The sequence below is a fragment of the Cydia splendana genome, chromosome 16, assembly GCF_910591565.1.
Source record: "Cydia splendana chromosome 16, ilCydSple1.2, whole genome shotgun sequence".
Lineage (NCBI taxonomy): Eukaryota > Metazoa > Arthropoda > Insecta > Lepidoptera > Tortricidae > Cydia > Cydia splendana.
This window is the reverse complement of record NC_085975.1, coordinates 2257307-2279134: the sequence shown is the minus strand read 5'-3', so window position 1 is coordinate 2279134 and position 21828 is coordinate 2257307. Positions and strand designations below refer to the sequence as shown.

The 21828-nt window shown below is 38.5% G+C and overlaps 2 protein-coding genes across 2 annotated transcripts; one reads left to right on the top strand and one right to left on the bottom strand.

Annotated features, from left to right (window-relative positions):
* The first annotated feature begins 562 nt into the window (after positions 1-562).
* LOC134797986 (uncharacterized) lies at positions 563-9195 on the top strand. The gene is made up of 4 exons (XM_063770321.1): positions 563-577; positions 851-959; positions 6965-7768; positions 8860-9195. The coding sequence occupies exons 1-3, from the start codon at positions 563-565 to the stop codon at positions 7120-7122; spliced, it is 282 nt and encodes a 93-aa protein (XP_063626391.1). The 3' UTR covers positions 7123-7768; positions 8860-9195.
* Positions 9196-13558: 4363 nt separating this feature from the next.
* Positions 13559-15571, bottom strand: LOC134797847 (uncharacterized). The gene has a single exon (XM_063770200.1). It carries the CDS (start codon positions 15558-15560, stop codon positions 13647-13649), a length of 1914 nt encoding a protein of 637 aa, XP_063626270.1. The 5' UTR covers positions 15561-15571; the 3' UTR covers positions 13559-13646.
* Positions 15572-21828: the final 6257 nt, after the last annotated feature.

Here is a 21828-nt window from a genome sequence, read left to right as displayed (position 1 = left end):
CCACCACGTGGCTGGTGGCCTGCCTCTTCCCCTGGGCTGTGTTTTGATGTTGAGCACAGTCTTTACAGAGTAGCTCTGTATGTATGATAAGTACATACATACGATCGATATAACCGGTATCCCTTATAGCCTTACAACCGAAGCTATTTGTGCTAAAACAAGTTTTTTGCAAAAAAAAATCATTTTTGATACAAACTTTTACCTATTTAACACTCAATCGTGACAATTCTAACAACCTCGAACACAATTAGGTACAGGACAGCGTTCCTATGGCCACCTCCTGTGTTCGTCATCTAATCAATTTGATGGCATGGCACCATAATATTGCATTGTCACCTATTTTACATATGTAGGTATATGTTAAATTACAGCTCACATGATTGCTTGCCAGACTCACATGATTGATATTTTTCAGTAACCTCTATTATTATGATAAAATAAGGGTGACAGCTGGCAACTACAGTTGCCAAAAGCATGTGAGTGGGTAGTAAATAGTAGTTTGTGTTACAAGGGATTAAAATGATACATTTCCGTCAAGGGCGTACATTGAATCCTGAGCGTAATGAGGGATTCAAGTGTAAAGCCCAAGACGAAATAATTTTGATACCGTGTGACACATACTGCTTTTCACATCAACTATGAGGAAAATAAAAAAATCTTAGTGTTGGCACAAATTATTGTTTCAAAATATTATTCAAGCTAAAAAAAGAATGCAAAAAATAACAAAAAACAGTGTCCTATAACAGAAATGTGCCACTTTGATCCCTCCTTGCGGGGAAGAAAAAATCCCTTTGCCGAATATGTAATGTAAAAAACATATTGTGGTACCTATAGCAGCATATTTCAACAGGAGGTGAAGGTAGACCCGGAAGAGGAAGCGCGCGCGGAGAGGAAGCGGCGGCAGCGGCAGGCGCAGGAGGAGTTCCGGCTCAAGCAGCTGATGCGGCAGAAGACTGATGGTTAGCATTTGTTCACTTGATATAGGCCAAATAACTATTAATAGCATTGAACTATTATTACTAACGTATAGATCCGGCACAGAGAACCAGTTGCGCCATGAGTTGATGTTGTTTTGACAACAAATCATAGCTGCGGAGCGTGAATCTCGCCATGAATTTAAACGGCGCTTGCGACGTTTTGTACGCGTGGTACAGGTTGCGATTGCGACAATTTCATTGTTTGGTACCTACTCTATGGTAATAATATCTCAATGATTAATAGTAGAAGTTTAAGACAGGGAAAAGGGTGATTTTAATCTGCCAGCTGAAGTGATGGCCCTGTACGGCCCCTTGATATACCTACAACTTGGTTACTAAAAACATGCAATGGCGTCGTACAGCGCTCTCTTTGTGAAACTCTAGTCACTGGTTTTTACTTATACCTACTTAGCATATCTGATACAATCAATTAGGCTAAAGCACTATTAGGCAAAGGCTAAAGGCTATTAGGGTTTAGGCTAAAGCACTGCCAAAGAATATCGCCTGTTCGTAAATCTTATTTAAGATTTGATGATGATGATGATGATGTATTGTATTCCTGTTATTTCTCATTAGGGACATAAGGCTCGCAGAAGAATTTTCCAACGGTTCATCGTCATCATCATTTCAGCCTATATACGTCCCACTGCTGGGCACAGGCCTCCTCTCATACGCGAGAGGGCTTGGGCTATAGTCCCCACGCTAGCCCAATGCGGATTGGGGACTTCACATACACCTTTGAATTTCTTCGCAGATGTATGCAGGTTTCCTCACGATGTTTTCCTTCACCGAAAAGCTAGTGGTAAATATCAAATGATATTTCGTACATAAGTTCCGAAAAACTCATTGGTACGAGCCAGGATTTGAACCCGCGACCTCCGGATTGAAAGTCGGACGTCATATCCACTCGGCTACCACCGCTCATTATTACCAACGGTTATTTAAGTGTATTGCTGTTCGGATTGTATACCTACCTACTAACTCTGGTTTTAGCATTGATCATGATCACCGAGGGAACGCGCAGTAATAAGCTTATTAAAAAAACAAAAGTTTGATTTAATTTGTACACAAGCGCCACTTGCACGATGGTGCAACCCACCGCACCGGTTAACCCTAGTGATATGCCATGCCACTAACCTGGGGTTAACCAGTTAAACCGTTAACTCAGTGTCAAATGGTTCTGGTACCTACCAGCAATGCCACCTACCTAGCAATGGTAACTCCAGATTTAACAGGTTAATCCCGGGTTAGTGAATGGTGCAAGTGGCCCTAAAAAGCTAAAAAAAGTAAATAAGCCGATAAATACGGTAAATACTATACGTTAGTGGGAGTTGAAATGATGATGATGGTTATTTATAAAGCTTATTAGGCTTTGAGAAGAATATGTAGGCAGTTATAGGTACTGGTTCATTGGGAACTTATGGCTCGGAATAAAAGCGTCATTGTGTTTGTGATATCTGATGAAGTGATCACGAGCGAAAAATACATAAAGGCAGCAAAATCTATTATTTTTTTAAGTACGGTCAAGTGTAAAAATATGGGTGCATAAAACTTACTCAAAAGTATGTCCCATAGTTCTTAATTCACCGACATAAGAGCTATGGGACATATTTTAGTTAGAGTAATATGTGGGCACCCATTTTTTTACACTTGACTGTACCATATGTATATTCTTCATTCTGGCCCATTTATACATTGCTTAGCTTATATAGTTATATAAGTAATACCTGCATGCATTTATGTTAGCTTGCTTTCTTCACTTATTAGGCACTAGGCAACCTTTTGTAAGTAGGTCATGACACTGCTTATTTTCCGCTTATAACATCTATTTTTATGTAATTTGTTTACTATTTTAATAAAGATGTTTTTCATTACTTCTTGTTTGCATATTCTAATTGTCATTTCCTTCGATCTTTAATAATACCTACCTAACGTTTTTCGAAGTAAAACTATGCAAAAGTTACTAATATCATCATCACTTTAAATGAAAACCTTATATGCATGCATTAAGGTTGCTATTTCTGTTAGTCGCGTGGCAGTAAGAAGCCAATACCTATTATAAAATGAATTCAAACAAAATACAAAAGAATTAAAAAAACCGGCCATGTGCGAGTGGGACTCGCGCACAAAGGATTCCGTACTATTACGCAAAAAAATCACGTTTGTTGTATGGGAGACCCACTTAAATATTTATTTTATTCTGTTTTGGTAGGTATTTGTTGTTATAGCGGAAACAGAAATACATATCTGTGAAAATCTCAACTGCCTAGCTATCACGGTTCATGAGATACAGCCTGATGACAGACAGACAGACGGTCGGACAGACGGACAGCGGAGTCTTCGTATTAGGGTCCCGTTTTTACCCTTTGGGTACGGAACCCTAAAAAGAGGCACTTATAAGTATATGTCAAAAAAAATCGATTCTGAAATTGACGAAATTTAGGGACAGGTTCGTTGATTTCAATGCCTAAATGTTAGAAAATTGTTCCTCTATTTGCGCCACTATGTCCAAATACAAGGAGAGGAGAACTTTGCATATATAGTGGCGGAAGCGTAGGTATACAGGATGAGCAATCCAAATGGGTAAATAAGTTAAGCATTTTAGTTAAGCTAATAAATACTAAGTAAGAGTTCTAATGTAGGTACCTAGTGCAAAATATTGTAGCCACTTTGTTAATCGAATAAACTTTGGCGAGAGTCGCTTTATCACTGAAGACCATAGACTATGCTGAAGACAGAGTATTTAGTACGTAAATATCAGCCTAAATACGAAAACGAGTATTTTTAGTGTTCCGTACAAAACTTTGTTCACGGAACACTTATGGGATCACTTCGATCTTGGTATTTTCTAATTTTACTATCAACATTTTTCTGCATGACTAATAGATGGCGCTGTACCCCAAGTAACATTTTAGTCCTATAATTTTAGTTTGTATCGCTAAAAGCTTGTATAGACGTCGTATTAAGGTTTCAGAGGTGACCACCTGTCGTATAAAAGCGCTTGGCAACACCTTTTTGCTCTATAGGCTTATACAGCTAATATATTCTATAAGCAATTGATGTAAAGGTTTATTTCATCATTTTATAGAGCCGTTATAGGCGTGTACTATAACAGGTTCAAATATAACCACTATAGAGCAATATTACTGTATAATAGTATTTGAAATCACTTTTATGCAACTAATTTGCGCTATTAAGGTTCCCTGCCAAGCCGCTATAGTTTTGTGTTTTAACAGTGACAAAAACCCAACTATACAACGATTATAGGATATAGTGACTTTAGAGATCACTGCTATAGTACATAATACTTTAGTAGTTTGCGCTATTAAGGTTCCCTGCTAGCCGCTATAGTTTTGTGTTCTAACAGTGACAAAAACCCAGCTATACAATGATTTCAGGATATAGTGGCTTTAGAGATCACTGCTATAGTACATAATACTTTAGTAGTCATATGAACACTATTATAGAACTGTTTTGCTCTATAGTAGCGTTTTTGGGACATATTTATAGCGTTAAAAAGCGCTTTAGTAGTTTTTAAATCCCTATTATATCTCATCGCTGTAAACGTCACAATGACTCTTTTATATCACAAAACTGTTGTATAGTGGTTTTGTTTTTTCTTTTAAAAGACAACAGCGTTATAGTTGAGTTTTTATGTCTTTTATAAACCGAGTTAGATACATAAAGGTAGAAAACGACTACCTGTAAATGATAAATTTGATGTAATGGCTACTTAAATCTTGCTTATATAAGTTCAGGCCTAAGCCACATAATGTGGTTCCGTACAAAATATTTTTATATTTTAATGAATTGATAAAAAAGACTCCAGTGATATTAGTGACTGTAGGTGAGATTTATCATCAATGATTTAATACAAGCATAAAATCGTGACGGTTTAGATATTTATCGACATCCATTATTAGCACATTTTTTTTACCAATCACAATGAAAAAGGAAACAACAGTAATGACTACATCTAAATAAAAAAAAATCCTATATCTTTCTAAAGAGTTTGTAGGTGTAACTGGGTCACAGCAAAATTCTTTTGGAACTCTAATTTTAATCATGATGGCGGTGAATATTTCGTCGTAAGTTCTATAGTTAGCCTATAAAAGCGTCGGATTTACTTCTTGGCTGTATAGTAGTAACTATGGTGAATATCATAATATTTTATTAAATTATTTTATTAAAAACATAAATAAATCGAGGGGGCATTTAAAATTCTTCATTAAACTAATACTATTCTAACGGTAAAACTTCCGTCCCATATACTTCTTGCACTAAGGACCGAATTATTCGACATCTAAATGGCGCATATTAATATAAATTCTTTACTTATCACCATTTTACTTAGTACCGTTTTTGTGAAGTAAACACACAACAAAACCACTCACAACAGTTGATGGAAAAGTTGATAGCAAATTTCGTAGTAAAGGAACTATGAATTCTACAATAGTATAAAAAAGCACTATAATACAATTTCAAATACTACTATAGTATAAAACAAGCACTATAATGGAATCTCAAATGCCACTATAGTATAAATTAACACTATAATGGCGTTACTGACAACAAATTAGCACAAAAGTGATCATCACATCACTTTTATAGACCTAAAACGTCACGACTGACACTGCTACTGGTCTACTATATCACTGAATGGCACATAAGATGCGCCATTTCGGCTTTATACAATCTTCTTTGGTCTTTTATAGGACCTTAGGTGGTATTTGGGAAACGTACTTCTATCGACTACTATAGAACCACAAATTGTTACTTGGGACGTTAATACACATAAGCTCCATCTACTTCAGCAATCAAATTGCGGTTACAATGTTTTGCAGTACTTTTAGTTTTTAAATCGCCGTCATTTCCCTTAACGCCCACTCTCTCGACCACAAAAAATGAATCACGAATTCACGACATTGCATGCATAGCTTAACCCTTTAAATCAGAAATGCTTTGTTTTAACGTTCAAATCTAAAAAGAAAACACGATTCAAGCGTCATCGCCTCCTTATTAATGTACTAAAAATTCTGCACAACACAAACATACCTACAAAAATAGGATGGTCATTTTTACCGTATTCGCTAATTTCGTTATATCGGGTGGAACAGAACGAAGGATTTTTACGCAAACGGGGAATTGTTTAGGCTTCGTACTTTATTTTTCACTTATTAATCACGTAAATATTTCTAACAGTTTTTGAGATACAGTTTGTTATACATTAGTGCAAAAATCTGTATGTTTCAACCCTAGCAAGTAGATCCTATTGTATGACATGACATTTGTCAATTTAATATGTAAATAACTTTGTAGGGTTGTCACTGATATAAAATATTTCATTTTAATGATTTTTTTGTACTTTTTAATCCAGCTTAACGATTATAATAACTCGATTGTAGATCACTTAGATAACACTATCCTTTCAGCTCAATCTCTAGAAATGTTCCACCCTGTATAGGTGCACGACCTCATTTTGTAGGCTTGTCTACGTTAAATCTTATGGAGTAATTAGTTCCAACGGCTGCCGTTAGACTCTCTCTGACAATCAGCGCCACTTCTCCCTTCACCGAATTCGCACCTTGCCAATAGAATCTAAGTGTGCCCTGCTATCCTATGTCCTATGGCACCCCAGAGGTGCAAAGGGCCTTCACGAGTTGCGCCACGCCTTCCTATCTTCAGCGACCCTTTTGGCCTCGGCCTCGCTCCAGCTCAACCCGGTCGCTCGTAGCACATTTGTGACGGACCGCTGCCAAGAGTGCACAGGGCGCCCGAGGCCACGGCTTCCGTACCGCGGTTTCCAACCGAAAGCGATGGTTGCGTTATTCGTTTCCCCTCTTTGAATAGTCCTATCCATCTCCATTTCAGTGTCGCGATTTCTTCGCCAATAGGTGTTTGCCGGCATATACTCCATAGGTCTTCGTTACGAATAGTTTTTGGCTATTGAATTGCTCAACTGTTTGCCAATTACTTACTTTCAGAAGACTCTTCGGAGCTGAAGAACGGCAGCAGCATCGACCGGCTGCTGATGGACATACCCTCGCAGGACATCGTCGTCCGGGAGAGCGGGAAGCGGAAGACGCCACCGCCGGAGGGCAGCGCCAAGCGGAGAGGCGGCTGCGGGTTGGACATGGTAGACTAACCGTATGCTTAGACATGGTATAGTTGCACGATTTGTATCTGGCTCAGAACGGCTAATCCTTTGTCTATTGTTAAGTAAAACCGCACGTGCAAAAAAAGGGTCGTATAACCATCAATAGTCTAAGAGTCCAGTACAATAACGCCCTCAGGATGCTGTTGGGGCTGCCTCGCTGGTGCAGTGCGTCGCGCATGTTTCTAGAGGCTAACACGGATGGCTTTAATACGATACTGCGGAAACGTGTTGCCTCCCTGATGCGCAGAGTGCGAGAGAGTACCAATAGCCTCCTGAGTGCTGTTATTGAAAAGTGTGAGTGCCCTGTTATGAGGCATTGGAACTATTTGCATACAGGCGACAGACCTCTCATTTTTAATGTAAAATAATTAGGAATTTAATTGTTTAATTTTGATTTTAATTTTAATTTTGATATATTATTATTACATGTTAATTAGTTTTGTGTCGTGGATATTATAATAATTATTAATTATTTTAATGTATGTTTAGTATGTAGGCACTAACTCTTAAATGTAAGTACTTGTAATACTAACAATTTTATGGACCTATGCAGTCTGAAGTAAATATATTGAATTGAATTGAATAAATTCTAATAGGCACCTGAGCGCGGGCTACTCCAACGCTAAAAAAAACAGTGTAGGTGCGTTCTCCGATAACGCGCCTTTGTTACGCATCTCGATGACACATTATGACACACATAGACTGGTTCTGTAGCGCTCGACTCGCCGGCACTCAGTAATTACTTATTTTGTGGTAGAGACACCACACAAGCATTCATTCATTTTGAATCTTATTGCAATTTCCATAGTAGTTGTAATTTAATTAACAGTGACTGATGCAGGTAGTAGCACGCGCCGTTTTGCACTTAACAATAGACAAAGGATTTACTGTTCGGGGCCAGCTACGAAACGAACGACTATTCTCTCTTCTTCTTCTTCGTCGTAACCTCATGACTGAGGGTCGTGACCGCCATAAGTTGCGTTTTCTTGGATTGCTCTCCAACCTGGTGGCCGGTCTTCTGCCTTCCGCATAGAGCCCTGGAACGACTATTCCGTGCGTTTGAATTTAAATCTATTGTTTTAAATGTCAAGGTCACTTTTTCAATGATCAGATTTGACAGGCCGCAGAAGACAGGGGGCAAGAAGTTTTTTAAGGGGCCCACTGATTACCAGTCCGCCGGATGATATCGGCCTGTCAGTTAAAAGCAAAATTTGACAGCTCCGACCAACTGACACTGACAGGCTGATATCGTCCGGCGAACTGGTAATCTGTGGGCCCCTTAAATTAATTGCCAACTATTGAGTTACAATCAACTCAAACAATATCGGTCAGATACGGAAATGTAAAGAGCGTATAAAGGAGCCTTATTTGAGAGTTTTTTTCACAATGGCCGATCCGATAAATATATAAATGTGAATAAGGTTAACGCTCCTTTATACGTACCTAACTATTTGACATTACATTAATATTACATTACGGTATTTGACCGATATCGTTTGATATATTTGCATAGCGCATTCATTACAAATTTTCATGAAAGTAAAGGCCTGTGCACACTGGTTTGCGTGTGCGTGATGTATAGTTCGTAGTTTCCTAATAGAGCCCGACGCTAATCCTATTGTCTATTGTTAAGTAAAACCGCACGTGCTACTTACCTGCAAAAAAGGGTCTTAATTATTCTATTTGGCACCTGAGCGCGAGCTAGGCTAACGCTCAAGAAACCAGTGTAGGTGAGCTCTCCGATAACGCGCCTTTATTACGCATCTCGATGACACATTTTAGACTGGTTCTGTAGCGTTCGACTCGCCGGCACTCAGTAACCGAAGTTCTGGGTGCCGGCTCACTGCCGGCGAGTTGAACGGACCACACACATTGTAACAAAATTAGTTCATTTTGAATCTTATTGCAATTTCCATAGGAGTTGTAATTCAATTACCTGGGTAAAGTGAACGAACGATTTTTTATGCAGGTGGTTGTGGCACGTGGCACGAGCGGTTTTACTTAACAATAGACAATAGGATTAGCGTCGGGCTCTATTAGGAAACTACGAACTATACCTACACGTGCGCTAAAATTTTGGAGTCGCACACACACACGTCACGCAAGAAGTGTGTGCCGTCTCTCATACAACGCCGCACGCCCACGTCACAGCCGGTGTGCACAGACCTTAAGTTGCCCTTTAGATTAGAGGAAGGGGACAGCCGCTTCTCCATACAAACGTAGTCCCCATTTTCCATAGTTATAATATTTTACATAATTTGATCTAGGTTATATTAATATTAACCATAGCTACCTATGCCCCTACGTTTGACTTCTTCTATACAAATTTTTAAATGCTCCTAACTCTCATAATAATTTTGTGGTTGATATACAACAAATTGTGTCAAAATATTTTCAATAAGATGAATATCCGGAGAGGAAAATAGGGACTACGTTTGTATGGAAAGGCAGTTTCGCGCGGTCGTCGACTTTCGAGTTTTCGACTCGACTCGCCTATTTAATACCTAATCTACAGAGAGAAATAATTATTAAGGTCAATGTGGCAAATTCCGGCATAGGGACTATTCCCGTCCACGAGCGTATATTTCTTTGATTTTCCATCGTAGGAAAAGAAACCATTTGCTTTTGATTGCTGGAACTAAAAGCAATCGCTGCTTTTTCAACGAAATTATCAATGTTGTTTGCTGTTCGAGAAAAACGCTAGTTGACGAAATATCCCCTATGACGGAATTAGCCACATTCAGTAGCGTAGTTAGAGGATATTATGGCGCCCGGGGTAGGCACCAAATTTGCCCCCCCCCCCCCCTCAAACGAAAAGAAGTAACGAAAGGGTTACTTTTTTATTTATTAAAGTTTACTTTTAATTTAGACAAATACAGTGTACCTATATGTGTTTTTTAGTACATCGGTGGCTAACAAGCTTACGACCCACCTGATGGTAAGCGGTCACCGCATCCGATGGACGTCTACACTCCAGGGGTGTTACATGCGCGTTGCCGACCAGTTTAAAACTTATACACTTCTTTTTTGGAGATCTCCTTAGACTTAAAGGTTCAACATCGCTTGTGAGTTTGGGATCATAGACTATTCGTAGGTACAGCGCGCCTTTGGACTAATTTGAAGGGTCCAAGGTGGCATCCAGGTGCTCCTGCCGAAAGGTGACAGCAGTACTCAATATATGGGATCTGTCTACCCCAGAGTAATCAATCAATCAATCAAAATATACTTTATTCATGTAGGCCTAGCAACAAGCTCTTATGAATCGTAATTAATCTTAATCTAATTATCAGAGCAATTTATTGATGTTAATATTATTCCATAATAAAATTGGATTATTATACATATCAAATTTAACACTAAAAATTTCACAAAAGGATCGTCAAACATTAAAAAGATTGTATAAAAAAATACTAGTCTAGAATTTCTAGAATAAAATCTAAATGTCAAAAAAAAGCATAAGTAACAAAAGAAGTAGATAGTATTACATCGGAATATCCATTTCCTCATCATTAATCAAATATGCCTAATAAATAAATAATCATTTCGAATAACAATTAATCCCACGTTGTAATATCATTCATGTAGTCTTGTGTGGTAAAATAAGCTTTAGAAATAAGTTTACGCTTTACATAATTCTTAAATTTATTAATAGATAATTCAGTAATATGGTTTGGAAGTTTATTATAAAATCTTACACAATTACCCATGAATGATTTTTTAATTTTATGGAGCCGAGTGAAGGGCACTGCGAGCTTATGTTTATTTCTAGTATTAATATTATGAATTTCACAATTTTTCCTAAAATTTACAATATTTTTATGTACATACAGAATATTCTCATAAATGTATTGACAGTGCACTGTCATTATGTCAATTTCCTTAAATTTATCTCTAAGTGAGAGTAAAGTATCGCCTCCCTTTATTGAGCACACCGAGTTTTTTTGGATACAAGCGCAGCCTACCCAGCAAGGTGGCTACGAAATTATTGGACGTCACTGGTGGAGAATTGGAGATGTCAACACCGAGGCTCCCAATACTCCCTGACATGCCTTGCCTTGAAAAACTAGGTTTTCTTAGGGGTAAAAGCGCAAAATTGAGTCATGGTGGGATTGAATTGGATTAAATTGTCCCGATCCCACACCGAAACTCTGGATAGAATGCTCTCGATAGAACGGGTCTCGGGTGTGCGCGATTTCGGGGTTGGTCCCATAGTAAAAGTTGCTCAGTATAATCCCAAAACCTCCCTGGCAACGGGAATGTAGTTATTTTTAGCCACCCTGTATAGGAATCCCCAGTACTGTCGTCCGCATATCGACGAATGTCGTCGATAGACAACATGTCACATATATGCAGCAGCAGGTATTGGAGCAGGTTCCGTCTACTGCGGCTCATATGCGCCTGCCGGACAAAGGGCTAGATCCATTTGCATAGGTAGTCTCTTGCGGGATGGTGGGCAGTGGCAGTAGGGCGCTACCGTCTTCTTTCAAGGTCGAGTTCGAGGCAAAAAGAGTACCTAAAAGATCGGCTTTCTCTTTTGCGCTGTGGGCCAGATTACCATCCGCATTTCACACTTCATAGTGAACCGCCTTAGACCAATGCCGAGCCGAACGGAGCCGAGAATGCCCGAAAGGCTCAGTTTCGTCTCCCTGCATATATGAATTATCTCAGGTGATGTTTTCGGGCTCGGGCCCTAATCTGTTCTGTTATCAATAGATATTGCGTCCATAACTTCCATGAAACGATTGCTTACAAAAAAGTAATTAATAAATTGGCAAAATAAAAACTCACCAGTTTTTACTTGCTGCCTGCATCGTATAGCGACCGCGTGTAAACTTAGATCGCAGCTCAGGGCGTTCAATATGGGTGGCCACTCTGGGTATTTATCCTGTCCACGCAAAAGTCCAGGACCTTGCCATTGGCCGAAGGGATCAAGGTATTAAGAGGAGTCAAGTTTTGTAACTTGCAACATTTCACATAAGGCTGGTGGAAAATTCGGCTGCTCTTAGTATCGCTCTTGCCCACCATCTCACAAAAACAATACAATAAAAAAAACGAGTACAAAAACTGTCGCTTAATGGATTGATGATTTTAATTAATTCGATTTGTCAAATATTACTCAAAAAGCTCCCATGTCAAGATTGTCAAGGCAACGTAGTGTTATATTCATAGATATAATATTATCTTTGGACAAGGCAGTTCAAACAGGTTGAACTGTTGACAGGTTTACTTAATCGTATATGTGCACTTTGTGTAAAAAGTTCCACTAACCAAATAGGTCATGTATGTACTCAGTACACGTACAGCGAGCACCAAAATTACATGGACACATTGTATTCCTTGGCACGCCCTAAAACACCATTTCGTCAGGTGACAAGGAAAAGTCACTAATTACTATAAAATGTTTAAACAAAAATCAACCTTCTTTTCGTACTAATATGGTTCACTATGGCTATGAACTTGTGGAGGTACTTTTGGTTGTCACCTGACGATTTGACGTTAATTAACTATGTACCTACCTATGTGGAAAATAAAACAACTATTTTCAAACACTTCTTTATTCTACATTTTTATTATTATTATCTTTATTTAGGTATCTTTACAATCACTATATAGTATAAAATAAAGTCGCTTTCCTGTCTGTCTGTCTGTCTGTATGCTTAGATCTTTAAAACTACGCAACGGATTTTGATGCGGTTTAAAAAAACTGGATAGAAAATGGATAGAGTGATTCAAGAGGAAGGTTTTATGTATAATTTGTTAACTCGTGCGAAGCCGGAGCGGGTCGCTAGTACGGATATAAAATTTAAATATAAAAACACTTACAAAAACAATATAAAAATTATTATAAACACATAAAAAAACCTAACCTACGGTGCCGCCAGCAGCGGGGCAAGGCCCAAGCTGCCGGTGGTGTGGGCCGCAGAGAGAGGAACCGGCGGACTATCCGCGCCGTGTCCAAGATCACCGCCTTCTGCATCTGGCCCTTGATCCAACCACCTAACGAGAGTCTTTCAAGATGTTGGTAGAGACTCTTCGCTATTAGACCGTTCGCTGAAACAACTATCGGGACAATGATAGTCGAATCAACATGCCACATGGCGGTTATCTCGTGAGCCAAGTCTAGGTACTTACTGGACTTGTAGTCCTTCTCGGCTTTCACGAGATTCTCATCATGGGGGATGGTGATGTCAACGAGCACGGCGCGGCGTTGCGATCGATCTATTATCACAATCTATTATAATTATTATTTAATTTGTTAATAAAATAAATACCGTTAACTGGGGAGGGGTAAAATTGTTTAATGTTTATTTATTAGTCATTAGACATTTATAAGCATTTAAAACCAGAATAATTTATTAAAAACTACTAACACAATTGTATCATGCGTAAAATAATAGTAGATTTTATTATGATACAATTTGTGTAGATACTAAAGTAACTAAGAATAGTTTGCTAAGAAATTATCAGGTAAATGTCATTCCCGGTTTTTGTCCCTATTCACCCCGCCATCCCTATTCACCCCGGTTGACGGCAAACATTAACTTTAAAACTCTCAATCTCAACCCATTCCTTCTGCCGCCAATTTCACGTTTGTGCGTCATCTCTTTTATAAATGCCATGAACGAGAAAGTCATGCCAGCAGCAAGGATGCCGAAAGCGACGGAAAAATCCTCCAGTTTTAAAGGGGTTTGGAGTAATTTAGTCGAAGTAGTCTCACGGCCTGGTTGTAGACGCGGGAGACCGTGGAGGTCCTTGGCGCCCCGTACGAACCCGTGCTCCGGCAGTCGCAGCATCAGCGAGTTCAAAGGCTCCTGCAGCGGAAAACCGCGCTTAAAAAACAACCCATAAATATTATTGAAAACACTCTCCTTCATCAGATGAACTCGCTCTTGTTCCTTCGGATTATTTCGAAGCCACCAAAGATACTGAAAGTACATCGCCACTGTGTATTTATTTTTGTTCTTTGCTACTTCATCCATGGCCATTTCAGCAGTCTTACAATTGCTCATATCCATACGTTCATCATTTATAATATCCACTTTACCGGAATTTTCCAAAAATGATACTATGTCAGATGGGATACACGGAGTTAAATCATAATCGTACAAAGAAATGTACTGGTCTATTTGCGGCTCATGCAAGCGATATACTGTAAAACTTAACAGCCTTGTATAATAAAAACAAGTCATCAAAAAGATAAACCACGTCCAATATATTATTAAAATATTTTTGAAAAGTTTTTCTCTCAGAACCAAGTTTATATTCTGAGCAGCATGCCCAAAAATATTAAGAAACTCCGTCATCATTGTGGTATGTCTTGCATGAATTATCCCGAAATTCCCAAAATCTGTTTTAAGAAGTACTGCACAAAATACCATCGTGAACAATAACAGCATCCAAACATTGCCATTAAATATCAAGTAAACTATTTTCCATCTTTCAATTAAAGACGATGTGTGCGTCACGGTAACATACATATCTTCATATACCAAGTGAAAACACAAGAAGTCAAAGAAATGTACTCGTCTATTGTTCAAACTTAATCCACCAAATATCAAGTCGAACTCATTCTCATACAGTTTACCTACCATGCCACTGAATGTAAAATTATCTGAAATAGATCCAGCATCTTCTGTCTCATGCAAACACGTGTAATTCAAGGAAATATTCCTACTTTCAAATAGAAGTTCAATGAGTAATCGTTCGACGCCAATATTTAGCTTGTCCTCCGTCTCAGGACTGCAAAAGACTAAAGGAGGATACTGACGGGCTGCGACGTCTAATGTGCAGTTTTCTAAAACAGGTATATCATATTCGCGTAGCTTGCCAACGACGTCAACTTCTCCCACAAGTCCCACACTTCCGCAGTCGCATAGCTGGACCAGAGTGCTGTAGTCTCGCCCACACCGGCCTTCCGCATAAGGGAAGTAAGTGTAAACTGATGCATCATTGTCCATGTACTTAACGATTACAAGCACGTGTATTATATGATAGTCCCATAACGATTTGAATACTGCTGCAACACACTCTTCATAATCTTCATCCATATTTTCCACTATTACGATGAATAAAGCTTCAGGTTCACGATTCCAATCTTTGTCTAGCTCGTCAAGAAGATGGTCAAATTCGGTCTCATTATTGACATGTATTAAATAAATAGTGGGTACTACTTTGATGGATACATTTACGTCTTTTATGCAGATATTAACATTATTGCTTGAATGGATCTGCTGAAGTAACCTTGTCGATACATTGTCAGTGTTAATCACAATTACTATTGAGTTAAACTGTGTTTTTGAAGATAATATTTCTATTATGCACTTCTCTATTATATTCTGAGGTATTTCGTTAACATCAATTGTTAAATTGTTCAAGCTTAGCACAATGCAAACTTGTGTTATAGTTATAAAACTAAGTAAGATCATTGTATTGCGTGTAGCCATTAGCGTTTGATCGTGCCTGAGGATCCAACAGAAGTGCTTTGTATTTTGTATTTTGCCAATAATGATGGAACTCGTTAAGATTTAATATTTCCTACATTTCCAGATAAATATTATATCGCAGCAACATAGAAGCTTTAGCCACTAGGATGCATTTCAAATTACCCAACCTAAAGTTTACCTATGGTCAACATTCCGACGGACGTAATATCTAATTTCAAAGCACGTTCTGGGCTTTCACAGTACTTTTTGGGTAAAACAAACACTGTCAAGTTCCGTAGATTGCTGAGCACTGTAGCACTTCCGTAGATGGCTTCCAAGATAAATAAGTACCAGAATCGAATTGATCGTGAGTTCCAATCATGTGGAGCTTTAAACTCATGATGGATTGTATAGTAAAATTGATTGGAGCTGACAGCGCACGCAATTCAATCGACAGGGCAATTAATCTAATACGGAAGCACAGTAAAATACAATTGTATGTACCTATAATGCATAATGTGACCATATGTCCATTTTTGTTTTCAAGGAGTTATTAATAATTAATCATCCTGTTTTGACGTGAAACGTAGGTGAACGTCTTTAAAAACCCGTAGAGGGGCTCGGATCAAAAACCGATGTAACGAAAAAGTGTTATGGCGCGGCGGCTTATATCTCCGCAATTATAATACCTATATACATCGTTTTAATATAGATGTATAGCGGAAAGTAGCCATTACTCGGAACAAAATATACCGCTGACATAGATGGCGCTGATTCTGCGCTAGAAGCGACGCATTCGGAGCTAAAATTACCCCTAATTTCAGTGTTCATTTAGTAATTACTCATCAGCCCGTTAACCGATTTCGGTAAAATTTGTATCATTTGATAGACTTTATTCCATTTTATTGAAATATGAGTAAAATAAAGTACGCGCAATTATAATAAGCTGCAAAAATATAAACATGTGACAGTTTTTACAGAAATTTTATCACTGCTCTTTTAGCACCGTGTGCGAAAATTAAGGTACAAAACTGACGAAAAATACTTTAAATACCACAAACAAACAAAGCAAAAACGGTTCTTTACATACCACATTTACCCTAGTAAAATAAGTTAATTTCCTCAAATAATGCATTAGAATCTATGGCGGCACGGCGGCGCGAGATAGTTAGAACACGTAGAACGAACGTACATATGGCGGCTGCTTGACAATCTCGAGTTCCTATTGCTAATTACTATCTTAGTTGAGTACCTACTTTCTGCTGTATGGGTCAATCACATTTTAGAAAAGGTCACTTCCGTGGACAATACAATAATAAGGTAACGACTCTGGTACATATACATCCCGTTTTTCTTATTTTAGTCTCAAGTACTAAAATAATGTATCCCGTCTGTAAAGGTGCCGCGTAAAAATTTGCTTAAGATTCCCTTAAATTTGCGATGTCTATAGGAAATACGGAAATGAGTTAGCTGTAAAATGTGTACGACCCATATAAAATATATATTCTCGTAATTTTGGTGTGTTATTTAATGAAAAAAAAAAGTAATCATTAGGTAGGTACTCAAAAATTTACAAATTGATTATTTAGGTGACGCTGTAATTATTTACATTACTACGATGAAATAGCTACAAAATGTCCCATATAATGCTGTGTTCGTTTAGATGTGGATTATTATACATATTATGACCGAAAATAATCTTTAATTTAATTTAATTTAATTTAATTTATTTATTAAAAGACAACAATGGCCCATAATGGTTAGTAACAATTAATATTAAAAACTAAGATATAAAATAATAATAATAAGATATCTTTAGAGATAAAATTTAAGATTAGGATATTACTCATATCTAGACTGTGTGGAAAGAGAAGAGTCGTGGAATGTATGGTGCCCGATACATCCCACGACTCTTCTCTTTCCGAACAGACTCTACATCAAGCATTTGAGAGATGCGCGACTTCGGTATTCAAACACAAAGCAATAGTACCTATATACTTACAAGCGTACGTCTAACTCAGTGGTTCCCAAAGTTGGATGGGCCCCGACCCACCTCACAAATACTGCCCAATTCGGTACCCATGCACCACTTGGCCGTCTTCAAACGGGGGTATAAAATATTATTAGTAACGCTCAGATTCCCTGGTAGTTTCAGGGCCCACTCAATCTTCACTCGCGACCCCGAAGTTTGGGAAATCATGGTCTAACTAAATGCGAAGGCCGAAGGCTTTCGGACTTTGCATTTGGAAACTCATGCCAATTGTTCCGTGTTTAAGCACTAACATCCTGGACGCTTCGGGCCTTCGGCCCTACGCGGAGCTCGGCCTTCGGCCTTCGCACTTAGACACCTTTTTGGCGCCCCCCCTTGGCCGGCGCCCGGGGCACGTGCGCCCCCTAGTTACGCCACTCGCCACATTGACCTTACTTATTAACATTGTACTAGATCACACGCATACTTATTTAGGTCGCTTTGTCTCTGACACGGACATTTTGAAATACAACCGCGTTTCGATAATGCTTACTTTAGCAAACACGATGTAAGCTGTTATTTATTTGAACCTGATATCCGGTTTCAGACATTATTGTGTAATGTGAATACTCGTTCATGTTTCTTTATTCGAAGTAGGTATTATTCAAATAGGCACCTATTGGTTTTACATTTATACTTAGGTCAGGTTTATGAGTTTTCCATGCGTTATTACTTAGGTTTGATTACTTTCATCCAAACTGCTGATAGTAGTTACGCACCTAAGTATAAGTAAGGCTACATACATTTTGTATGTTAAACTTCTACTCGCTCTAATTTCTTTGTATGACTATTTCTAGCAACGAAAGCTAGCACCAGACAGAATGTTACTTAGTAGAGTTAGACCAAGAAAAGTCTGTAGCGATTTTGATAGCCCACGCAGTGAAAGTGTTGTTTATACGACATAATTTCAGAGAAGTTTGACGTTCAAAATAACACTGCGTGGGCTATCAAAATCGCTGCAGACTTTTCTTGGTCTAACTCTAGTTTATAACTTGTGGTATCACAAAGATTAAAGCAACTATTGTCCTTTGTCTTTCTGGTACCTTGTTGTTAATTTTGCTGCACCCTCTTTTCACTCTCTCCTCTCATCTACTCAAAGGTTAACTGGAAGAGATCCCTCAAAGGAATAAATCCGCCTTTGTATTTCTTACTAATTGTATGTCATCTTTAATATGTATTTTCGTACAATAAAGAGTTTTTTACTACAATAACGTTGTTCTTTCTTTGATATGGGGTATTACTGCAATGTTTTGCCGCCAGAGTGCAGCACTAACCTAGCTAGTAAACCATAGAGTAACTTATACATAATGTGCCTTAAACTGTTTCTTGACAAGTTTTAACAGACCATAAAATATGACAATGATGCATCAAGGCGGTTTATTAACAAGGGCCTACCGGGAAACGCGAAAATCGAAATTTAGTGTGCCTCTTTATCGGTCGAATATGCAAGAGTGATAAAGCCCCTGCTACACGGCAGCCGACAAGCCTACTAACCGTCTGACCTAGGTCTGTCCTTGGTGTGTGGGTCCGTCTGAGTTGTCTGGCTAGACGGTGGCAAACCACAGTGTGTTCAGAAGTCGCGGACAGACAACACGTATTGCAAGCGCACAAAATGGCCCCTAACCTTTCAGAAAGTTGGCGTGGCATTAGTACCTACTCAGTGGCGTATGGCCCTAAGGGCGGCGTATGCCACCCCTGGCGGATTGCATTTTGTTTTTCTTTATTCACTTCTGGGGCGGCAAAACTTATTGGCCGGGGCGCCAAATTTCATAACCTACCTACTCATACTAGTGCAATGACAAAAAAATAATATTTGGTACAAGCTTTTATCGCTGACTGTACTTTTCTTTCCAGAGGCATCTAATACTCGTCGAGACAATTCTAAAAACCCCAAACACAATTAGGTCGCGTTGTTCTATCACAGGGTTCCTATGGCCACCTCCTGTCTCCATTATCAGATCAGCTCTATGGTACCATAATAATGCATTGTCACCCGACTTATATATGTATGCAAATTTTCAGCTCCATCGGAAACTAGAAAGTGGGTCTAATTTAACTTGCAAGATTTGACCCATAAAAACATATTTACATACTTACATTAGGTATATTGCAAGTTAATAAAAAGTTTGGTAAAAAAAGAAAAGGGTATATGAATGAAACGCTGGCTCAAAAAACGGCATTTGTTGAGTCATTTCAACTTAATGAATTCGCTGGACTACGCTACGGGGACATACATAACTTTCTGAGAATGAAGAGGAAAGTATTTGATGAATTATTATAAATGCTACTGAGTACCCATGGCATGGCTATTAACCACACGAGCGCACACGGCGCGTCCTTCAAGCGAAATGGCCTAGTGCGGTCGGCGTCGGGCGGCTACACGGTTCCGGACCGACCGCTCAGACCGCGGTCGCTGGCGCGCGCTCGCATGCCAAGGGCGTCCGGAGGTCAAACGAAATTTTGTTGGTAACAACTGTCTACACGGTCCGGGACAGACCAAGGCCACGCGGTTTGGGGGCTTGTCGGCTGCCGTGTAGCAGGGGCTTATGAGGTTAGATAACGGAATTTCGATTTTATTGTTTCGTGGTAGACCCCCAGATTGTGATGGATAGTGGTAGTGGCGCCCCCTACGCAGTTTTGCATAATATTCACTATTTGTTACTTGAATGTTCATGTAAAATATAATGTTATTTCTGAATGTTGTTTTAAAACGTGAGCATAACATCTATTGTATGGATGGAGGGGGCAAGGTTTTGTGACTCTTAAGACTAATAAAAAAAAACCATGTATAGGTATAGTGAACTCAGTTTATTTACTAACGAGTACTTAGACGCTACTATGTACAGAGCTACATACTTGCAGTACTATTAGTCATTGTACTTAAACAAATAAGAACTTAAATAGATTCCTCACGAACTTAAGACTACCTTATACATTGTCAGGCAGAATTGCTTAAGCGACAGAAATATAATAAATTAGTATTTTAGTAAGTTACATTAAGAAATTCAATAAACTTTCGTTTTAATCATAAGGAACCTCTTTCTATCTCTGTATGTTTAGGTACTTAAATAAAAGCAAACAAATAATTAGTACATTTTCGGGTAGTTATAACATTTATTGATTCACCAATCAAATACAAAACCACCTGGATCTGTCACTGAACGACCTGACTTTAACCTACATTTTTGGTCATGTAATGTTTTTATCTACTCCCAACTGGCTAAGAAGCCATTTGAGGGTAGATTTTGTTTACTCTTTTTTAAATACCTAAAGATACAGATTATAGCTGATATAGCTGTGAGCGAAAGTAACAATAATTCTGTTAAATCAATTACAATATGATGATACTAATGAATAAGCATAATACTTAAATAACGTGTTCGATTGTCCCAATATCATTGTCCAACCGATCTGTCAGTTTAGTATACAATTAGTACAGACGCAGTATTATTGGGTAGTAAGACTGCGTTTCCACCAGAGATGTGCGAGGATGCGTAGTGACGGATGTTTTTGTTAAGAACCAATAGAATAGTGTCCACTAGATGGAGTGTTTCTATTGGTTCTTAACAAACATCCCTCACTACGCATCCTTGTACATCTCTGGTGGAAACGCAGCCTTAATTGGTCAATAGAACGGTCATTATAGTATCTGCGATATAAAAAGTGCTTCTCTCTCTTACACTATTTGATAGAATGAGATGCCTTATCTGTTCTATTCTAAATTAGCAAACCGTAGTCGCTTCAGCCATTCTGCCATTGACGTGTTATTGAAGACATACATTGGCTATTCGTTAGCTAGTTAGTATATTTGATCAATAGTTACATATTAGTTTAGTTTAACTTTAGTTTCGGCTAAAGCTCTTGTATGAAACAGTTTGCATGGCAGTGTTTTATTAGTTTTCTTATTTATATTATTGGAGTTAGGCGCAATTTTGTTTCAATGCATAATACAAAACAGTGATGTGAAGTACAGTCAGCGGTAGAAGTTGTTAAGCGGCTCAGATCAAAATGATCTACACACTCTCGTAATAACAAAGTTGTGTACAGTTTTCCGTTTAGCTACTTCTGCTGGTGACTGTACACGGCAAGGGATGACGAATGTAAGCTTAGTTTGTACGAATGATTCATACAATTAAATATGTGAAAAAGGAAACATTGTTTTATTTGAATTCTAATGCCGTTCTAATACCGTAAGTTTTTTAATAGTTGAAAGTCGCTTATTTTTTGTCTTAATGAGAACTT